Source organism: Trachemys scripta, chromosome 1 (genome assembly GCF_013100865.1).
Source record: "Trachemys scripta elegans isolate TJP31775 chromosome 1, CAS_Tse_1.0, whole genome shotgun sequence".
In the NCBI taxonomy this organism is placed as follows: Eukaryota; Metazoa; Chordata; order Testudines; family Emydidae; genus Trachemys; species Trachemys scripta.
Window position 1 is genome coordinate 63744418 of NC_048298.1, and position 17319 is coordinate 63761736.

The 17319-nt window shown below is 43.5% G+C and overlaps 1 protein-coding gene across 1 annotated transcript in view; it reads left to right on the plus strand.

The window, feature by feature from the left end:
* The first annotated feature begins 598 nt into the window (after window positions 1–598).
* LOC117877791 (cathepsin E-like) overlaps window positions 599–17319 on the plus strand; it is a 28628-nt gene continuing 11907 nt past the window's right edge. The window contains exons 1-5 of the mRNA XM_034771284.1: window positions 599–1121; window positions 1291–1468; window positions 5347–5464; window positions 7588–7706; window positions 16866–17065. Coding sequence (XP_034627175.1) covers window positions 1003–1121; window positions 1291–1468; window positions 5347–5464; window positions 7588–7706; window positions 16866–17065 — 734 coding nt within the window. The 5' untranslated portion in view covers window positions 599–1002. The remainder of the gene's footprint in view (window positions 1122–1290; window positions 1469–5346; window positions 5465–7587; window positions 7707–16865; window positions 17066–17319) is intronic.

The window sequence follows — 17319 nt, forward strand, 5'->3', positions numbered from 1 at the left end:
CCCCACCTTCTAACCACATTCTTTTGAACAAGATATAGCAAAAATGGCTGATATTTGAAAGTTAGCCTTAGAGTAGTTCACCCTGAGAAGTATTCACTTTCCTACATTTTTTGTGGAGGAAAGATTCAAAATAAAACAAGTCATAAGTAATTGAAACATAACTTCTTAGCATGCTCAGTAGGCATCTGCTAGGATCTTTAGCAGTCTAATGAAGCAGAGTCCCCTTATGACAATATTTTACATTTTCCCTGTTTGGTCCATCTGTTGGCCTTGGGCATGGCTGGGGGCTTCTATATTCAGGATAGTTATAGGAAAAAATTACAAATGAGAAATTATAAATGTCTTGTTGAAACCATAGCAAAATCTCCATTAAAAACTGCCTTGACAATGTGTGACAGGAAAAAAATCCTAAGCTATTTCTTGCATTACTTTGCATGCCACTATCTTTTTTGACTGATGACTTTTTTTTGGATGACAGTCCATTTATCTTATTTGAAATACAGCTCTCATAAACAGCACACATAGCTTAGCTTTATATAGGGCATTTATCTTCAGTTGTTGGGGGAGTGACTTGTCACAGCACACTCGGACACCTAGGTGCTGCAGCTAGATCCTCCTGTAGTAAGCTCCATATCAAAAGCTAAGCTATTGGATATTAAATCCTACCTAATTATCTTAGTCACCTTAGAAATACCTGTCAGCTATGCTGACTTTCCAGCTTCTTTGTACATCGAGGTAGCAAGAAAATTCCTTAAGTTGCTTTGTGTTTTGCTTTCTCTCTCTCACTCTCCCACAACATGGGCTGAATTTTGCCTATATATATAATGTTAACATATATCTTTTCATATAGACCAGGCCCTTGCTCAATGCACTTTAATATCTTCAGTGGATGTCAATATTTACACAAACCAATGGTTTGCCCTAGGACACATTAATGAGGGTTCTGCCAAACCACTGACCTCCTGGAATTGATTGACCTGGCTAACAGCCCTTTGTTGTCCAATGAAGTATAAAAGACCGTACGAAGTGTATGAATGTCATATAGATTCCCACCCACCTGAAACCATGAGGATGCTATTAGTGTTTCTGGTTTATATTCCATTCATTTTAGCAATAGAAAGGTAAGAAAGCGTTTCAAGTATCACAAAATGGTCCTTATAGTGCATTTTGTTCTCAGCTGATTTCCTGGAATGATCTCTGTGTGTTACTGAAAAAGCCATTTTAAAAAAAACATTGGCATTTGAGTGATATAGACTGGAAGTCCAATTAAAATGGTTTGTGTTTGTTTAGGATCCCTTTAGGTCGATTTAAATCCATCAAGAGGCAACTTCGAGAAAAGGGAGAACTGGAGGAATTTTGGAAAAATCATCAGCCTGACATTTTTGCTCGGAGATACCTGCATTGCTTCCCTTCAGATATTTTTCTATCAGCTGGATCTGCTTCAGAAAGGCTATATGATTACATGAATGTGAGTATGTTCTTGTGTAATGGAATTTAAAGGGTTATTTATTGTACTGAAGGCAGGTTTAGTTCAGCACACTACTTCTCTTATATAAAGTTTTGCAAGTTGAGATTAATTGTGTATCTGTTTAAACTAGATTCTTTGCATCCTTATAAATGAGCTTCCCAGTTTGTAAAAGACTGATCTAGTAACATGAGTAAAATTAGGATAGACATGGGACCTACCTAGAATTTCCCTCTAGTTTAGAAACTATGTCCCTGCAATGAGTCACACGTACCCCGATTGACTTCATTGGGGCTCACATCTATGTAGGAGGCCCAGCAACATCGATCAGAAATATGTTTGTTGACATGTTACAAAATAAACCAAAATCTCATCTTGTTTGAACATGTTAGGTCACAAATAAATTCTTGTCAATAAAGACAGGTTTCAGAGTAGCAGCCGTGTTAGTCTGTATCTGCAAAAAGAACAGGAGTACTTGTGGCACCTTAGAGACTAACAAATTTATTTGAGCATAAGCTTTCGTGGGCTACATCCCACTTGTAGCTCAAATGCTCAAATAAATTTGTTAGTCTCTAAGGTCCCACAAGTACTCCTGTTCTTTTTGTGTCAATAAAGACATGTAGGTAATACGAATGTAGTTTTTGCTATTATTATTTATTGTGCCCAAAGTGCAAGAGGCACTTCAGAGATAAAAATGTCAGGCCTGCCTTAGCCCTGAAGAATTTCCCATCTAAACAGATCTCCGATTTGAAGGACTGGGGTTGGGTGGGATATTATATCACACAAGTGATTTGAGCTTGTGAACACCATGTTTCTTGGTTTAGAGTTTTGTTTGGTTTTCTAATGGGTTATTTTGTTAACATTTATCAAAGGAGAGGACTAGGTTATACAGGCTTCTTGGAGGAGATTGTGTTTGTATTCAAGATGGTGGAAGCATGGCAAATTGGGTCAATGAGAGGGGGTTCCAAAATAGGGGGCTACAAGGAAAAAGGCCCAGAGGTGAGCATGGAAGAAGAGCGTGACGGGTTAAAAACAACTCCCGTTAGAACTAGAGCTGGCCAGAGTTTTCCAAATTTAGAATTTCTGAAAACATTTTTGTTGACTGTTTAAATTTTGACAGAAAACGTCCTGAAAATTTTTGTTGAGAAGTTTTTTTTTTTTTTTTTAACTAGCAGTTGAGCTAGGCAATAAAACCAGTAACAAGAGTCGAAAAATGTTTGTGAAACCTTTTCCTGGTGTTTTGACCAGTGCTATAAAACCAGTCAGCAACACTCGCACTCTAGCCAGAGGGACGTGTAGGTAGTGACCTGAGTAGCCCTGAAGTGAGCCCTGCCCTGGGGAGAGATAGCAAGAGGTGTGTCCCTGAGCAGGGCCCTGTCCCCACCTGAGGGGAGGTAGAAGTGGGGGTGGCCTTGAGGAAAGCCCTGCCTGGGCCTAAGGGGGATGGGTAGAACTGAGGCCACCCTGTGAATTGCTCAATCTTTTTCTCTCATCTTATAGTTTAAAAACTGGAAATGATCAATTATTTAGTTTTGCCCAAAGTGGCAAATGCACTAGTTGACCATTCCAAACTCCCCCCACGACTGGCAATTTGACTATGAGCACAGCTGAGCAGATTCTGTCTATAATCCAGCTCTCTCCCAAGTGACCAGGCCCAGAGATGGTGCTAGCTCATTGGGAGTCTTAAGCAGGAATATTTTTGCTCCTCCCGCCCCAGCACATAATAAAAAGTGAATAGGGGGCCCCGTTGAGCTGCTAGGGCCCTAAGCAAATGCTTAGTCTGCTTATGTCTAGCACCGGCTCTGAACAGGCCACTTCCCTAAAATGAATTTCATATAGTGGGTGGGATTCCATGCATTTTTCCACCCACCAATAAAATTAAAAACTCCTAAACAATAGCATTTCTGGTTTTGCTTCCTGGGTCTTAACTGATGAGCATTTTGTGAAGATACAAATACTAGAAAACCAGCTGCTAGTAGAATGATTTATAGCCTTACTATTTCACTTGTAAGGTGGGACTACTTAATTTAAACAAAGCTTCCCTGCTTATGAATTATGATCCCTCTGTCTCTCCAGCTTTACATAATGATATATCTGTATCTAGTAGCAAGGGACAACAAGGGGGCCTGGGATGGGCATACTTTTAGTTTTGTAGCATATAATAAAGAAATAATACTATGACCCAGTTAGGATAAAGTAGGATCCCACTTCCACCTGTTCTGATGAGGGGAAAGCTAGTGAATTGGAAATGGTGATCCTCAGGGTGAAGTTAAAAGAACAGAAGCCTAGGGGACAATCTAGATAAGATTCACCGCAACACACCCTAACTTTAGTTTACTATAGAAAAAATTCTTAAATCTTAATCTGCTCACTGAGGGTTGTAGTTGGAAGGGCTTGCTTAGCTCTGACAGAGTGCTTGTCATTGTATCTAGAGAAAATTATGGATCATGCCCCAAAGGGATTTTCAGTTTTAAATATACAGACAATAACATACTTCCCACAAATAACACACTACTTAATTAATCTCAAAATGTTGCAGGTTTTTCCATTTAACCATATTATTTATTATTATTAATGCGCTAGGTGTTGTACAGAAACGAATACAAAGATAAGGTCCCTGCTCTCAAGAGCTTACAATCTAGTTTTACAGATGATGCAAAAAGGTGATAAACAATAATGGCGGAGGACGAGGGTTACAGTAATAAATAAAATCATGCCGTGACTTAGTAGATTTAGCTCATCTAGATGTTCTATTACACATAACTCATGCTGCTGTTTTTACTGACTTGTCTAATTTAGAATGTAAGTTCTTGGGGCAGAGACCACGTTCCATTCAGTGCTGAGCACATTAATAGCAATTAATACATTCATAATAAACGTTCAAATATTTGCATCAATACAGAATATTTTGGCACTGGATAGGCTTTTCTATCTGCATCGGATGCCAGAAATGCCTATTCCTAAAAATAGGGCTCCTAATGCCGCAGTGCTATTCCATAGGCAGATATGGGCACTAAGCACTTGGAGCCTGGAAGTTGATAAGCTACTTCAGAGTTCACAGGTTCACAGATTATCTCCATCAGCCTTTTATACAGAAGAGCCTTCTGTATTTTCTATATTCGTCTGATAGGTTTTGTGTGGTGCGTCAGGTGGAGTCTTAAGCAGAGACTGAATTTGATCAGCTTGTTTTAACTGACTAACTACTACTGACTAGAATACATTCAAATAAAAATATACAGCAGTGTGCCCCAGTGAGGTGATAGTTGCATTGCCAGTTGGGTTAATATTCAGAGCTTTCTAAAATCAGTAGGGCTACATCTTGCATTTCTTATTACGATAAAGCTCCCAGACCTTCCTGTTGCCTTCAATAGGAGTTTTGCAGGAATTTATTGCAGATTTTGCCTATCATTTGTAAGAGTTTGGTGCATGATTTTGCTTCCATTTAAGTCAATGGAAAAACTCCAGGATTGACTTCTTGCTCTTGAAGTGCTTAAAAGCTATGCCACATCCTGAAATCTGCCTTAAGTGGCCACTCATGGGACGGGAAAGAATTGGTTGCCTGGTAGAGGTAGCATTTAATTAAAAGTCAAATCAAATTGGATTGGAAACACTGAGGATATTTTACATTGTACCTTTGTCTGCAGAGGCGTAGCGAGCGCCCTCCGTACCCTCCGACTGGAGGGGACCCCGCAAGGAAGGGGGCCCCTAAAAGTGGCAAAATAAATACTGCATTCCAGTTTCTGCATTGTAAGGGGCCCCGTCTGGACATATGTTCGGAGGGGGCCACGTTCTTTGTTGCTACTGCCCTGTTTGTCTGTCTTTTCTTCAAGGATAGTCTGCATTGAATAGCGCTAAACTGACTACGTATATTTCTTCCCCAGGCCCAGTACTATGGGGTGATAAGTGTTGGCACCCCACCTCAGAAATTCACAGTGGTGTTCGACACAGGATCATCCAATTTTTGGGTCCCTTCAGCTTATTGCATCAGCGAAGCCTGCAGTAAGAGATGTTATGTTCCGTTGAGCATCTAATGGTTTAATCCACCTTTTAAAGTAGCTCTCCTACAATGAATGCACTTTGTTGGAAAACATATTTAACCGAAAACCAAATACATTTCTTGAGTGTTCAGCAGAGTCTCACATACCTTCACTTCACACCCCTATTTTACAACTATTCTACTGAGAGACTCACTCGCAGTTTTATTCAAGTTTTGCAACAGTGGAGGGAGTCGATACTCTCCCGTGATATTCAGATTAATTCCAGTTCTGCACGCTCTGGAATTTGTCATTGCTAGTTAGATACAACAGGGACAAGAGACACAAAGTGGGAGGTGAAAGGATTAGTCCATTTCCACTATACTGGTGAGGTGGGTAAGAAAAAGGGGTCACTAGAAAGAATATCTGTGTTGCTTATCTCAGAGTTAGCTGCTGAGCTACACTAATATGTCCATTATACCGCACACAACTTATGTTGTGGTGGATAAGAAACAGCATTCAAACTTCATGCTGCCAGAGACATCTGAAGCAAGAGAAGACAGAGAGAAAATCTCAGAGTGAAGAACTGGAATCTAAAGGCTATAGATGTGCCCAGCAGGGAGAAATGAACAGGTTAATATTTCAGTGGAATCTGTATTTAGGGGCACAAGCATCTGGATAATACTCATAACCTCAGATATGGAGCTCAGTCCGATCGGAGTATCCAGCTGCCTCCCTCCCCATCCCTCAATAGGTCAGGGTGCTCTCTGAGTTGGTGCAATCTTCTAGGAAAAGATTTTTGCTCACGCAACAACTCTTTCCCCTTCCTGACATCTTCAGATGGCAACCAACTCATGCATTCATCCAGCTACTAAAGGGGGTGGTGGAGGAGGTACTGTATGCATGGTCTTATTCACATCAATATTGAGACAGTGTTCTCAAGAACTTTGGCCATGATGTCCAAACTCTGAGTGTCTTTTCCTGGGGTGGGCATCTTCTCTCTGTTACACAGCAGTGGAAGTGGAGAGGCTCCTCCACTGCAGCTGCTGCTGCTACACTGATCTTTTGATTCTGGGCTGAAGGAAAATGTGAAAGGATTTGTGGAAGGAGTAGGCAGACTTTGCTGTGCATCCCCTAAAGAAACAGGATGTGTAGAGCAGAAGAGGTGAGATTCTGCTCTCTAAATGGTTCCACTGTTACTGAGTATCCAGGGAGATTGAAGTGCTCTCCTACTGGTTTTTTAATGGTTTTTTTGAATGGACACTCAATAACAGACTTAAAAGTGGCCATTCTTCAACAAAAAAACTTCAAAAACAGACTTCAATGAGAAACTGCAGAACTGGAATTAATTTGCAAACTAGACACCATCAAATTAGGCCTGAATAAAGACTGGGAGTGGCTGGGTCACTACAAAAAGTAATTTTCCTTCTGTTGATACTCTCACCTTCTTGTCAACTGTTGGGAATGGTCCACATCCACCCTGATTGAACTGGCCTCATTAGACTGACCCCCCCACTTGGTAAGGCAACTCCCATCTTTCGATGTGCTGTATATTTATACCTGCCTACTGTATTTTTCACTCCATGCATCTGATGAAGTGGGTTATAGCCCACAAAAGCTTATGCCCAAATAAATTAGTTAGTCTCTAAGGTGCCACAAGGATTCTTAGTTGTTTTTGCCCTCTAAATGTGTCAGGAAGATGGCAGGGAAGGATAGGTTTGAAGGTCCTCATTGGCACTGTCATTGCGTTACTATTTTAAATTCCATTCCTCCTATGCCTCACCATAGCCATGATATGCACCTTTTGCTGCTGCAACAGCTGTTAATTGACAATCAAATACTATGAAAAATTGGGGGCAAAAGAAACATGAGAAAGTTAAAAAAAAATCTGTGGAAATAGCTGGATTTAAAAAAAAAGTATTTTTGACACAGAAAGGAAATCAATCAATCGCTGAGATATTTTCAGAATAGGGAGAAAACTGCAGGGCTTATGGGATGCAGGGACTCTTGCCTGCTTCCCTTCATGTATTATTTTGCTTCTCCAAACAATGTGTTTTGTTTGACTGTCAGCTAGTCCTGTGTCTCAGAAATCTGGTACATTCCCGATAACCATATCTTTAGTGCTAAGGGTGAGGTTTATTTTCACAGAGATGCATGAAAAATTCAAATCATTTCTATCAAACTCCTATCAGCATGGAGGGCAGGCCTTTGCTCTACAGTATGGTACTGGGCAGCTTCTAGGCATTGCTGGCAAAGACACATTACGGGTGAGTGGAACCCTAACGTCATCATTATCATCGCTCTCTCTATTGATTGTTTATGGCTTTCCAGGGTTAAGATGTTAGTATTGACCTACAAAGACCCGAGTAGTTTGGGGCCTGCCTTACATGAGGAGAGGGACAGTGACTCATGTCCTATTGCCACAGATGCTATCAGTGTAGATGCTTGAGCTGAAGCCCTTCGGGGACGGAGTGGGGAGAAGGAAGTAGAGAGCCCTCAGCATAGTGTTCTCTGTGAGACGCCTGAGCTTCAGAAGTTCCTTCCTTCGTAGTCCAAAACAAATCTGCTGACTTGTGAGCAAAGCCTAACTGTATGCCCAGGATTTTGAGGATAAGGTTGGTATTGCTTGGGTTTGATTTTATCTTTGGCTTTGGGGTGAGGTGCAAACTGCTAGTTCAAGGTGACTGACTGACACCAACCTCTGAAACCCAGGAAATACGAAGTTAAGGTACAGGCCACTCCTGCAATGCAACCTTAACTCTGCCCCCTGGAGCTAGCAATAGCCATTGGGAATGGTTCACAAATGGGATGCCATAATAAGTAGCCAGCAGAAAATTCTAAGAGGCTATACAATTATTTGTGTTGTGTTCCACAAATTTGAATTCCAGCATTTATCTGCATTCATGTCAGCTGTGTTCACTGTGTTAGGTGTAGTTGTACTGAATGGTGGAGGGCTTAGACTGGAGCAGCTGGTACAGTTGTTACTGTGGGCATGGTCACACTAGAGAGTTTACAGCCGCACTGCTGCAAACTGTCTAATGTAGCCGCTGTAAGCAGGGCCGTCCCTAGCTATTCTGGGGCCCTACGCAGCCCCCCATGGGGTGGGGGTGCAGCTGGCTTGGGGGACAGGAGGGAACCACCTCCCAGCACTCACCGGTGGTGTGGCTGGGGTCGGGTCCCTGCACTTCCCGCTGCCGGTGAGTGCAGGCCCGGCTCTGCTGCACTCCCCAGGGACGGGAAGAGGCGGGGCTGGGGTGGAGCAGGGATGGGAATAGGAGGGGCTGGGGCGGGGCGGGGTGGGGGGCCTGGGGAAGAGGTGGGGAGGGGCTGGAGCAGCACAGAGCTGCGCAGGGCACCAGAAAATTTGGTGCCCCAAGTTTCCTGGTGCCCTATGCAGCTGCGTACTTTGCGTATGGGTAAGGGTGGCCCTGGCTATAAGCCGACAGGAGAAAGCTCTCCCCTCAGCTTATCTACTCTAGTCCCTGTGAGCAGTGGCAGCTATGTTGGCGGGAAAACTTCTGTCCACACCAGCGCTTATGTCGGTGTAATTTATGTCGCTCGGGGGGGAGGGGGTAATTGATTCACCCCCCCAAGCGACATGCTATGCCAACATAAGCTGTAGTGTAGACATAGTGTGTGGTATGACGAGAGGTGCATGAGTATATCCGAGGGTCACAAGTGCCTCATTTAAGTGCTGACTTCTGTAGATTGTGTCAGTGTCGATGCATGGGGTGATCTTGTTATCTGGGTTGTCAGCAGTGTGGCACCCTGGGGGCTGGTGATAGGGTGACCAGACGTCCCGATAAAATCGGGACCGTCCTGATATTTAGGTGTTTGTCCCGCATCGGTAGGGATGCTGCACTCCGCCTTTTTTTTTTTTTTCTCTCCCTGCCGCCCGGGTTTTTTTTCTTCCCCCCCCCCCCCCCACTCCTCTGACTGCTGGCAGCACTCAGCTGTTCTCGGTTGTTTTCCCCCCCTCCCCTCCTGAAAACCAGAGGCTCCCCCACTGTAAACTGATCCACACATTGCTACCAGTCTGGACCCAGCTAGACTTGCATGTCAGAATGCAGAGTGAAAGGAAAAGTTACAGCGGTTGTTACTTCTCTGCTCTGTCATTATGGTGATGAGCCTGGTGTAAATACCTAGATGTTGGAGGTATGCATAGCTAAGGGAGCGTGCATAATCTCCTCTGACTGCCTGCAGCACTAGGCTGTTCTCTGCTTCCCCCCCCCCAAAGCCGGCAGCACTGGGCCACAGTAGGGAATTGGGAGAGGGAGCTGTTTGTGTCGTTACACCGGCAGCATTCGGTTTTGGATTTTTTTTGCTCTGCTGGTGACCCCCCCCCCTCTTGTGTCCCGATATTTTCTTCCTGTCATCTGGTCACCCTAGCTGGTGAGGGGTTAGTGAAGGCAATGCCTCAGAAGGAATGCTTAGGCTGGGGTGAAGGGGAGGTAACAGTTAGTTTGGGGTGGTTTGTGTGGAATTGGCTCAGTGTTTGAGTGTAGACCAGGTGTTAGTAGCTCCTGTTTGCTACATCAGACCTAACCTTAGTTTTGCCTTAGCTAAGACTTTGTCCTACAGTTCTCTTGTGCTCTGATCCCAGAATATTCTATAGCATCTGTAGAGCACTAGTATGTGGTGTTGGCATTTTGAGGCATTGCTCAAAAAGGGCAGAGTTAAGATTGCATTGCCAGGGAGAGGAGTGTGTACTTTAACTCTGTAGTTCCTGGTTTTCAGCAGTTTGGGTGCAGCTGAACTCAGAGTTCTGAAAGGGCATGCAACTCGACCAGGGAACCTTAACTCTGTGTTAACAAAGCTTAGGGTGACCAGACAGCAAGTGTGAAAAATCGGGATGGGGGTCGGGGGGTAATAGGAGCCTATGTAAGAAAAAGATCCAAAAATCGGGACTGTCCCTATAAAATCGGGACATCTGGTCACCCTAACAAAGTTTTTGGGCACTTAATTTCCTTGGGTTTTTTAAAATAATTTTTCAGTATCCTCATGCATCGCAGCCCAGCTCTCCCCCTCCACTGCTGCTGGATCCCTGGCAATGATTACCCTGGCCACAGAATGCACAGGCTGCATGTGAGTCCGTTCACTGCCCTGTGTCATCTTCTCATCTCCTTGCCAGTCCAACTCAGCCCACCTCCCCACAGAGAGGTGAGTGTTGGAATGGAACCCGCTGGTGGGAGAGCTGGGGAGAAGATGCAGGAACAGTGCAGGGACTGGCATGGAGTCAGTGAGGATATTTTTTGAAAGGGAGGCAGACATGGGAGGTGGAAATGGATGTACGGAGTTTTGGGGGACATATGTGAAGCCCCCCAGCATCCTCCGATGCATAGCTCTGACCCCTCCTTTCCACTCCACTCTTCCCTGCATTGCTCCAACCCCCTCCTCACCATAGGTCACTGCTCTTAACCACCATGTTCCCCTACCACTGTTCCATCAGCGCCAACATCCCCTACATCACACCCATTGTTCTGACCACCCGAATACCCACAATGCTCGGCGCTCACCCCCTTGCACACCAGTTCCACCATCCTCCTTCACACTCCATGCTCCTGGAAAGCTTGGAAGGGCCATGGGGAAGTGGGGAGTGGTGGGTTGTGAGGAGGGCATGTATCAGCTGGAGGCAGGAAGTGGCAGGAGAGTGCAGATGCAAAGTCTCTACTCCAGATGTGGGCCTAGTATATGGGTAAGCCCCTTCGTTTTCAGTTTAAACCATTTTTTACCGAAAAATTCCCAGGTTTTACAAAAAGTATTCATTTTTTTCTGATTTTTACCCTACTTTATATCATTCAAATATATATAAAAATAACTTGTTTTATTAGGAAAATACAATACATTGCATGAGATATATGTATTATGATAATACATTAATCTGTGTGTATATGCAAAGCTGTCTGTTGAAGTAAGGCTATGTATCAGTCTAGATAGAAGATACAAACAATAAACGAACAGGCATACACACAAGCTCTGAAGTGCATGCGTATCTGTACATCGTGATGAATCTCACACCCACCACGTACGCATTTAAAGCTGCTAGCAGATTATGGTTAAAGATTTGACACACTAAAATGGGAAGAAAAGGTAAATCTGCATCAGAATACATTTCAGAACAGAAGGAAGTAGTCGAAAGTTAAAAAAAAAAAACCCCCAAAACAGGAGAAAAGGATGAAGTTAAGTGTATGCGCTGCAAATGGCGTGGCCCAATGATTAAATGTAAATATTTATAGGCTAATAGTTCTAAGTCTACAACAGTAAACTGTTTATTCAAATGAAAAGTTTTATTTGGGGTAAGGCTGTCGATTAATCGCAGTTAACCCACACGATTAACTAAAAAAAAAAAAATGAATTGCAATTAAAACAATCTTGATTAATCGCACTTTTAATCACACTGTTAAAAAATAGAATACCCATTGAAATGTATTAAATATTTTTGGATGTTTTTCTACATTTTCAAATATATTAATTTCAATTACAACACAGAATACAAAGTGTACAGTGCTCACTTTACATTATTATTTTTATTACAATAATTTGCACTGTAAAAATGATAAAAGAAATAGTACTTTTCAGTTCACCTTATACAAATAATGTATTGCGGTCTCTTTATCATGAAAGTGCAAATTATAAATATAGATTTTTTTGTTACGTAACTGAACTCAAAATCAAACCATGTAAAACTTTAGTGCCTATAAGTCTACTCAGTTCTACTTCTTGTTCAGCCATTCGCTCAGACAAACAAGTTTGTTTACATTTTCAGGAGATAATGCTGCCCACTTCTTATTTACAATGTCACCTGAAAGTGAGAACAAGCGTTCGCATGGCACCTTTGTAGCTGCTGTTACAAGGTATTTACGTGTCAGATATGCCAAACATTTTTATGCCCCTTCATGCTTCGGCCACCATTCCAGAGGACGTGCTTCCATTCTGATGATACTCGTTGAAAATTTTTGTTAATTAAATTAGTGGCTCAACTCCTAGGGGGAGAATTGTATGTCTCCTGCTCTGTTTTACCCGCATTCTGCCATATATTTCATGTTATAGCAGTCTCGGATGATGACCCAGCACATGTTAGTTTTAAGAACACTTCCACTTCAGATCTGACAAAACACAAAGAAGGTACCAATGTGAGATTTCTAAAGATAGCTACAGCACTTGACCCAAGCTTTAAGAATTTGAAGGTGATGAGGTGTGCAGCATGCTTTCAGATGTCTTAAAAGAGCAACACTCCAGTGGTGAGCAGGAACCGGTTCGCACCGGTTCGCAAGAACCGGTTGCTAAATTTAGAAGCCGGTGTAGAACTGGTTCCTAAAGGGGCAGGTGGATGGGCAAACTCCGGCCCGCAGGACCGTCCTGTCTGGCCCACCTAAGCTCCCAGCTGGGGAGGCCGAGGCTCCCCCAGCCCCTCCCCCGCTCCCCCCCCCTCAGAGAGCCGCCTGAGCCCTGGGGGNNNNCCAGAGCAGCCCAGCTTCCCCAGGGGGCAATTTTAAAGGGCCTGGGGCTCCCAGCAGAGGCTGGAGCACCGGGCCCTTTAAATTGCCACCAGAGCCCTGCTGCCGGAGCCCTGGGGTAGGGCTGCGGGGCTTTGGGGGCTATTTAAAAAGTCTGGGGCTCCAGCTGCCTCTGCCACCCTGGTCCTTTAAATAGCCACTGGAGCCCTGGGGAAGCGGTGGGGCTCCCGCGGCTATTTAAAGGACCAGGGCAGCAGAGGCAGCTGGAGCCCCGGCCCTTTAAATAGCCCCTGGAGCCCCCCACAACCTCCAGGGCTCTGGGCCCATACTCACCTCCCGGTTCCCTACCAGGGTCTTTGGTGGCACTTTGGCGGTGAAGATCCCCGCCGCCAAAGTGCCGCCAAGAGGACCTGGTAGGGAACTGGTTCTTAAGATTTTGGGAGCTCATCACCGCAACACTCTAATGCGAAACTACAGAACCTGAACCACCAAAACAGAAAATCAACCTTCTGCTGGTGGCCTCTGAGTCAGATGATGAAAATGAAAATGCATCGGTCTGCACTGCTTTGGATCATTATCGAGCAGAACTCGTCATCAGCATGGACGCATGTCCTCTGGAATGGTCACTGAAGCATGAAGGGACATATGAATCTTTAGTGCATCTGGTACATAAATATCTCGCGACGCCGTCTACATCAGTGCCATGCGAACGTCTGTTCTCACTTTCGGGTGACATTGTGAACAAGAAGTGGGCAGCATTATCTCCTGCAAATGTAAACAAACTTGTTTGCCTGAGTGACTGGCTGAACAAGAAGTAGGACTGAGTGGACTTGTAGGCTCTAAAGTTTTACATTCAAAAATAAAACAATGCAGTTATTTTTTTATACATAATTCTACATTTGTAAGTTGAACTTTCATGATAAAGAGATTGCACTACAGTAGTTGTATTAGGTGAATTGAAAAATACTATTTCTTGTTTTTTACAGTGCAAATATTTGTAATAAAAAATAAATATAATGTGAGCACCGTACGCTTTGTATTCAGAGTTGTAATTGAAATCAATATATTTGAAAATATAGAAAACATCTCAAAATATTTAAATAAATGTTCTATTATTATTTAACATCACAATTAATTACGATTAATTTTTTAAATTGCTTGACAGCCCTAATCTGTGGATTAAAGATATACTGTTTTCTTAAACTCAGAAGTGGCATTGTGTTTTGAGTTCTTGTTTTAATTCTGCAGCAAACCATATTGATGAATGGAATTCAAAGCATTAATCTACTGAATACTTCACCTCCTTGCTTTTCAGTCCACCAAAATAAACCCCAGTATTTACCCAGAAAAATTATTAATAGTTTTTTGCACTGATTTTCACCTGTTTTTGTTGTGGTAATAAACACTGATAAATTCCCCAGAAAAATTAAATGAAATAAAAATGGAAAATGAAGGGCCCCTACAATTACAACACCGTGAAATTTCAGATTTAAATACTTTAAATTATTAAATTTACGATTTTTAAAATCCTATGACCATGAAATTGACCAAAATGGACTGTGAATTTGGTAAGGCCCTAGGTATAGGTGTGCAGAGGTTTGGGGGACAGAGTTGAAGCCCCTGCTACATCCCCCACTGCACAGCTCTGACTCCTTTGCATCACCCCTTCTCCCCCTAAAACAGCTGCATTGAGGGAAAGGGTGAGCCTGGAGTCTTCTTCCCCAGAGCTAGAGGCAGCATAGGAAAGCTGGGTGGCTCTGTTGTCTCCTCATACTAGGGGGACAACACGTCCTGTTTTTAATGAGGCTTGGGGGACATCCCCTTGGTGTGTGGGATGTCCCCCAGCCTTGGCCATTGCTGGAGGGATGGGAAGCATCTCCATCTATTCCCCAACCACTTAGCCTGGGTAGGATGAAGAGAGTGGGGGAATCATAGAATATCAGGGTTGGAAGGGACCTCAAGAGGTCATCTACTCCATCCCCCTGCTCAAAGCAGGACCAATTCCCAACTAAATCATCCCAGCCAGGGCTTTGTCAAGCCGGGCCTTAAAAACCTCCAAGGAAGGAGACTCCACCACCTCCCTAGGTAACGCATTCCAGTGCTTCACCACCCTCCTAGTGAAATAGTGTTTCCTAATATCCAACCTGGACCTCCCCCACTGCAACTTGAGACCATTGCTCCTTGTTCTGTCATCTGCCACCACTGAGAACAGCCGAGCTCCATCCTCTTTGGAACCCCCCTTCAGGTAGTTGAAGGCTGCTATCAAATCCCCCCTCATTCTTCTCTTCTGGAGACTAAACAATCCTAGTTCCCTCAGCCTCTCCTCATAAGTCATGTGCTCCAGACCCCTAATCATTTTTATTGCCCTCCGTTGGACTCTTTCCAATTTTTCCACACCCTTCTTGTAGTGTGGGGCCCAAAACTGGACACAGTATTCCAGATGAGGCCTCACCAATGTCGAATAAAGGGGAATGATCACGTTCCTCGATTTGCTGGCAATGCCCCTACTTATACAGCCCAAAATGCCGTTAGCCTTCTTGGCAACAAGAGCACGCTGTTGAGTCATATCCAGCTTCTCGTCCACTGTGACCCCTAGGTCCTTTTCTGCAGAACTGCTACCTAGCCATTCGGTCCCTAGTCTGTAGCAGTGCATGGGATTCTTCCGTCCTAAGTGCAGGACTCTGCACTTGTCCTTGTTGAACCTCATCAGGTTTTTTTCTGCCCAATCCTCTAATTTGTCTAGGTCCCTCTGTATCCGATCCCTACCCTCTAGTGTATCTACCACTCCTCCCAGTTTAGTGTCATCTGCAAACTTGCTGAGAGTGCAGTCCACACCATCCTCCAGATCATTAATAAAGAGATTAAACAAAACCGGCCCCAGGACCGACCCTTGGGGGAGAAGCAGGAGGGGCTGTGGTGGTGGCTTCAAAGAGGAGGGGGGAATGTGGGGTTGACAGGCCGCCACCTCTCCTGTCACCCATTTTCATGTCCCCCAACCCTACTGCCCATCCCCACTTGTCCTGCCTCAGTTTGGGGAGGATCAGACCCATAGTTTGAGCCCCAAGTGTGGGCAAGAAAGAAGAACCAAGTAAATAGTTGTTTTTTAGGGGGGGCTGTATCTTGGGAACCTGTGGCTCAAATTACCCCAAATTTGGACTTGTAACCCTATCCCACATTCCCGTAAGGCACGGGAAATTTCAAGACAATCTGAGATAGCAATTGGATTTTAGAGCACTTAGAATTGTTATCTTTTAAACAGTGATTCAACTTTAACTATAGCAAAGCTGCTGGTTCACACTATCAGAGCTGCTAGTCCACTAAAAATAATAGAAACATAGTTTTGAAATTAGAAAAGGATATTGTCCTTTGTTATTGTCTAGTGTTAGACTTCTTCCTTCCTGAGAGCACAGTGACATACAGCACTGTGGCAATATGACATAAAGAGAAACGCACGACATGTGTAGTCCTGGAACAATTGCATCTTGTTCCAGCATGGCCTTTCCTGTCTCTTGTTTGAGAAGGCTATGGGTTGACTAGAATTAGGGCAGACATCTTCCACCTTGCCTTTCCCTTTTGACTGTGGTTTTCTGGCATGAGTTTATGAACAAATGACAGCAGAATTAGGCCATTAGAAGGGAATTGCTTTCTAAAATATAACTGTCTTCAGTGCATGTTGCCTGCTAATATTAATACAACTAACACAATTACTGGAAAGCTCTGTACATTTAGGATGACCAGTTAGCGACTGTGAAAAAATGGGATGGGGGGAGGGATAATAGGCACCTATATAAGAAAAAGTCCCCCAAAATGGGACTGTCCCTATAAAAACAGGACATCTGGTCACCCTATGTACATCACATTTGATAAAACTAATACATCTAAAAACCTGATGTGTATATAAAATGTGGTTATTTCTGTAATCTGCTCTGACTTTACTTTTCATTTGTTCCCTTTTGTAATAACAAACAGATTAGCAACATTTCCATCCAGGGGCAGGACTTTGGAGAGTCTATCTTTGAGCCTGGCATGACTTTTGCTCTTGCACGCTTTGATGGCGTGCTAGGTTTAGGATACCCTTCTTTAGCAGTTGGCAGTGCTCTTCCAGTATTTGACAGCATAATCAACCAACATCTGGTAGAGGAGCCAGTGTTTTCCTTCCACTTGAACAGGTCAGTTTTTAACACTGAATAAAGGGACACTGTCAAAAGAAGCAAATTTTAACTGTAGATTAAGAAACCAGCCATTTGTATGTGTTTCATCTCCAGAAAGGACATTTTCAAGGTAGGTCTAGACAGAAGCACCAGTGGGGAACATAGTAACTAAAATCATATTTACAGAAATGCTATTAAACTTATATCTTTAAAATAAACACTTGTAGATGCACTGTATAATACACAATTAATGCCCAAATCACTGAGAACTC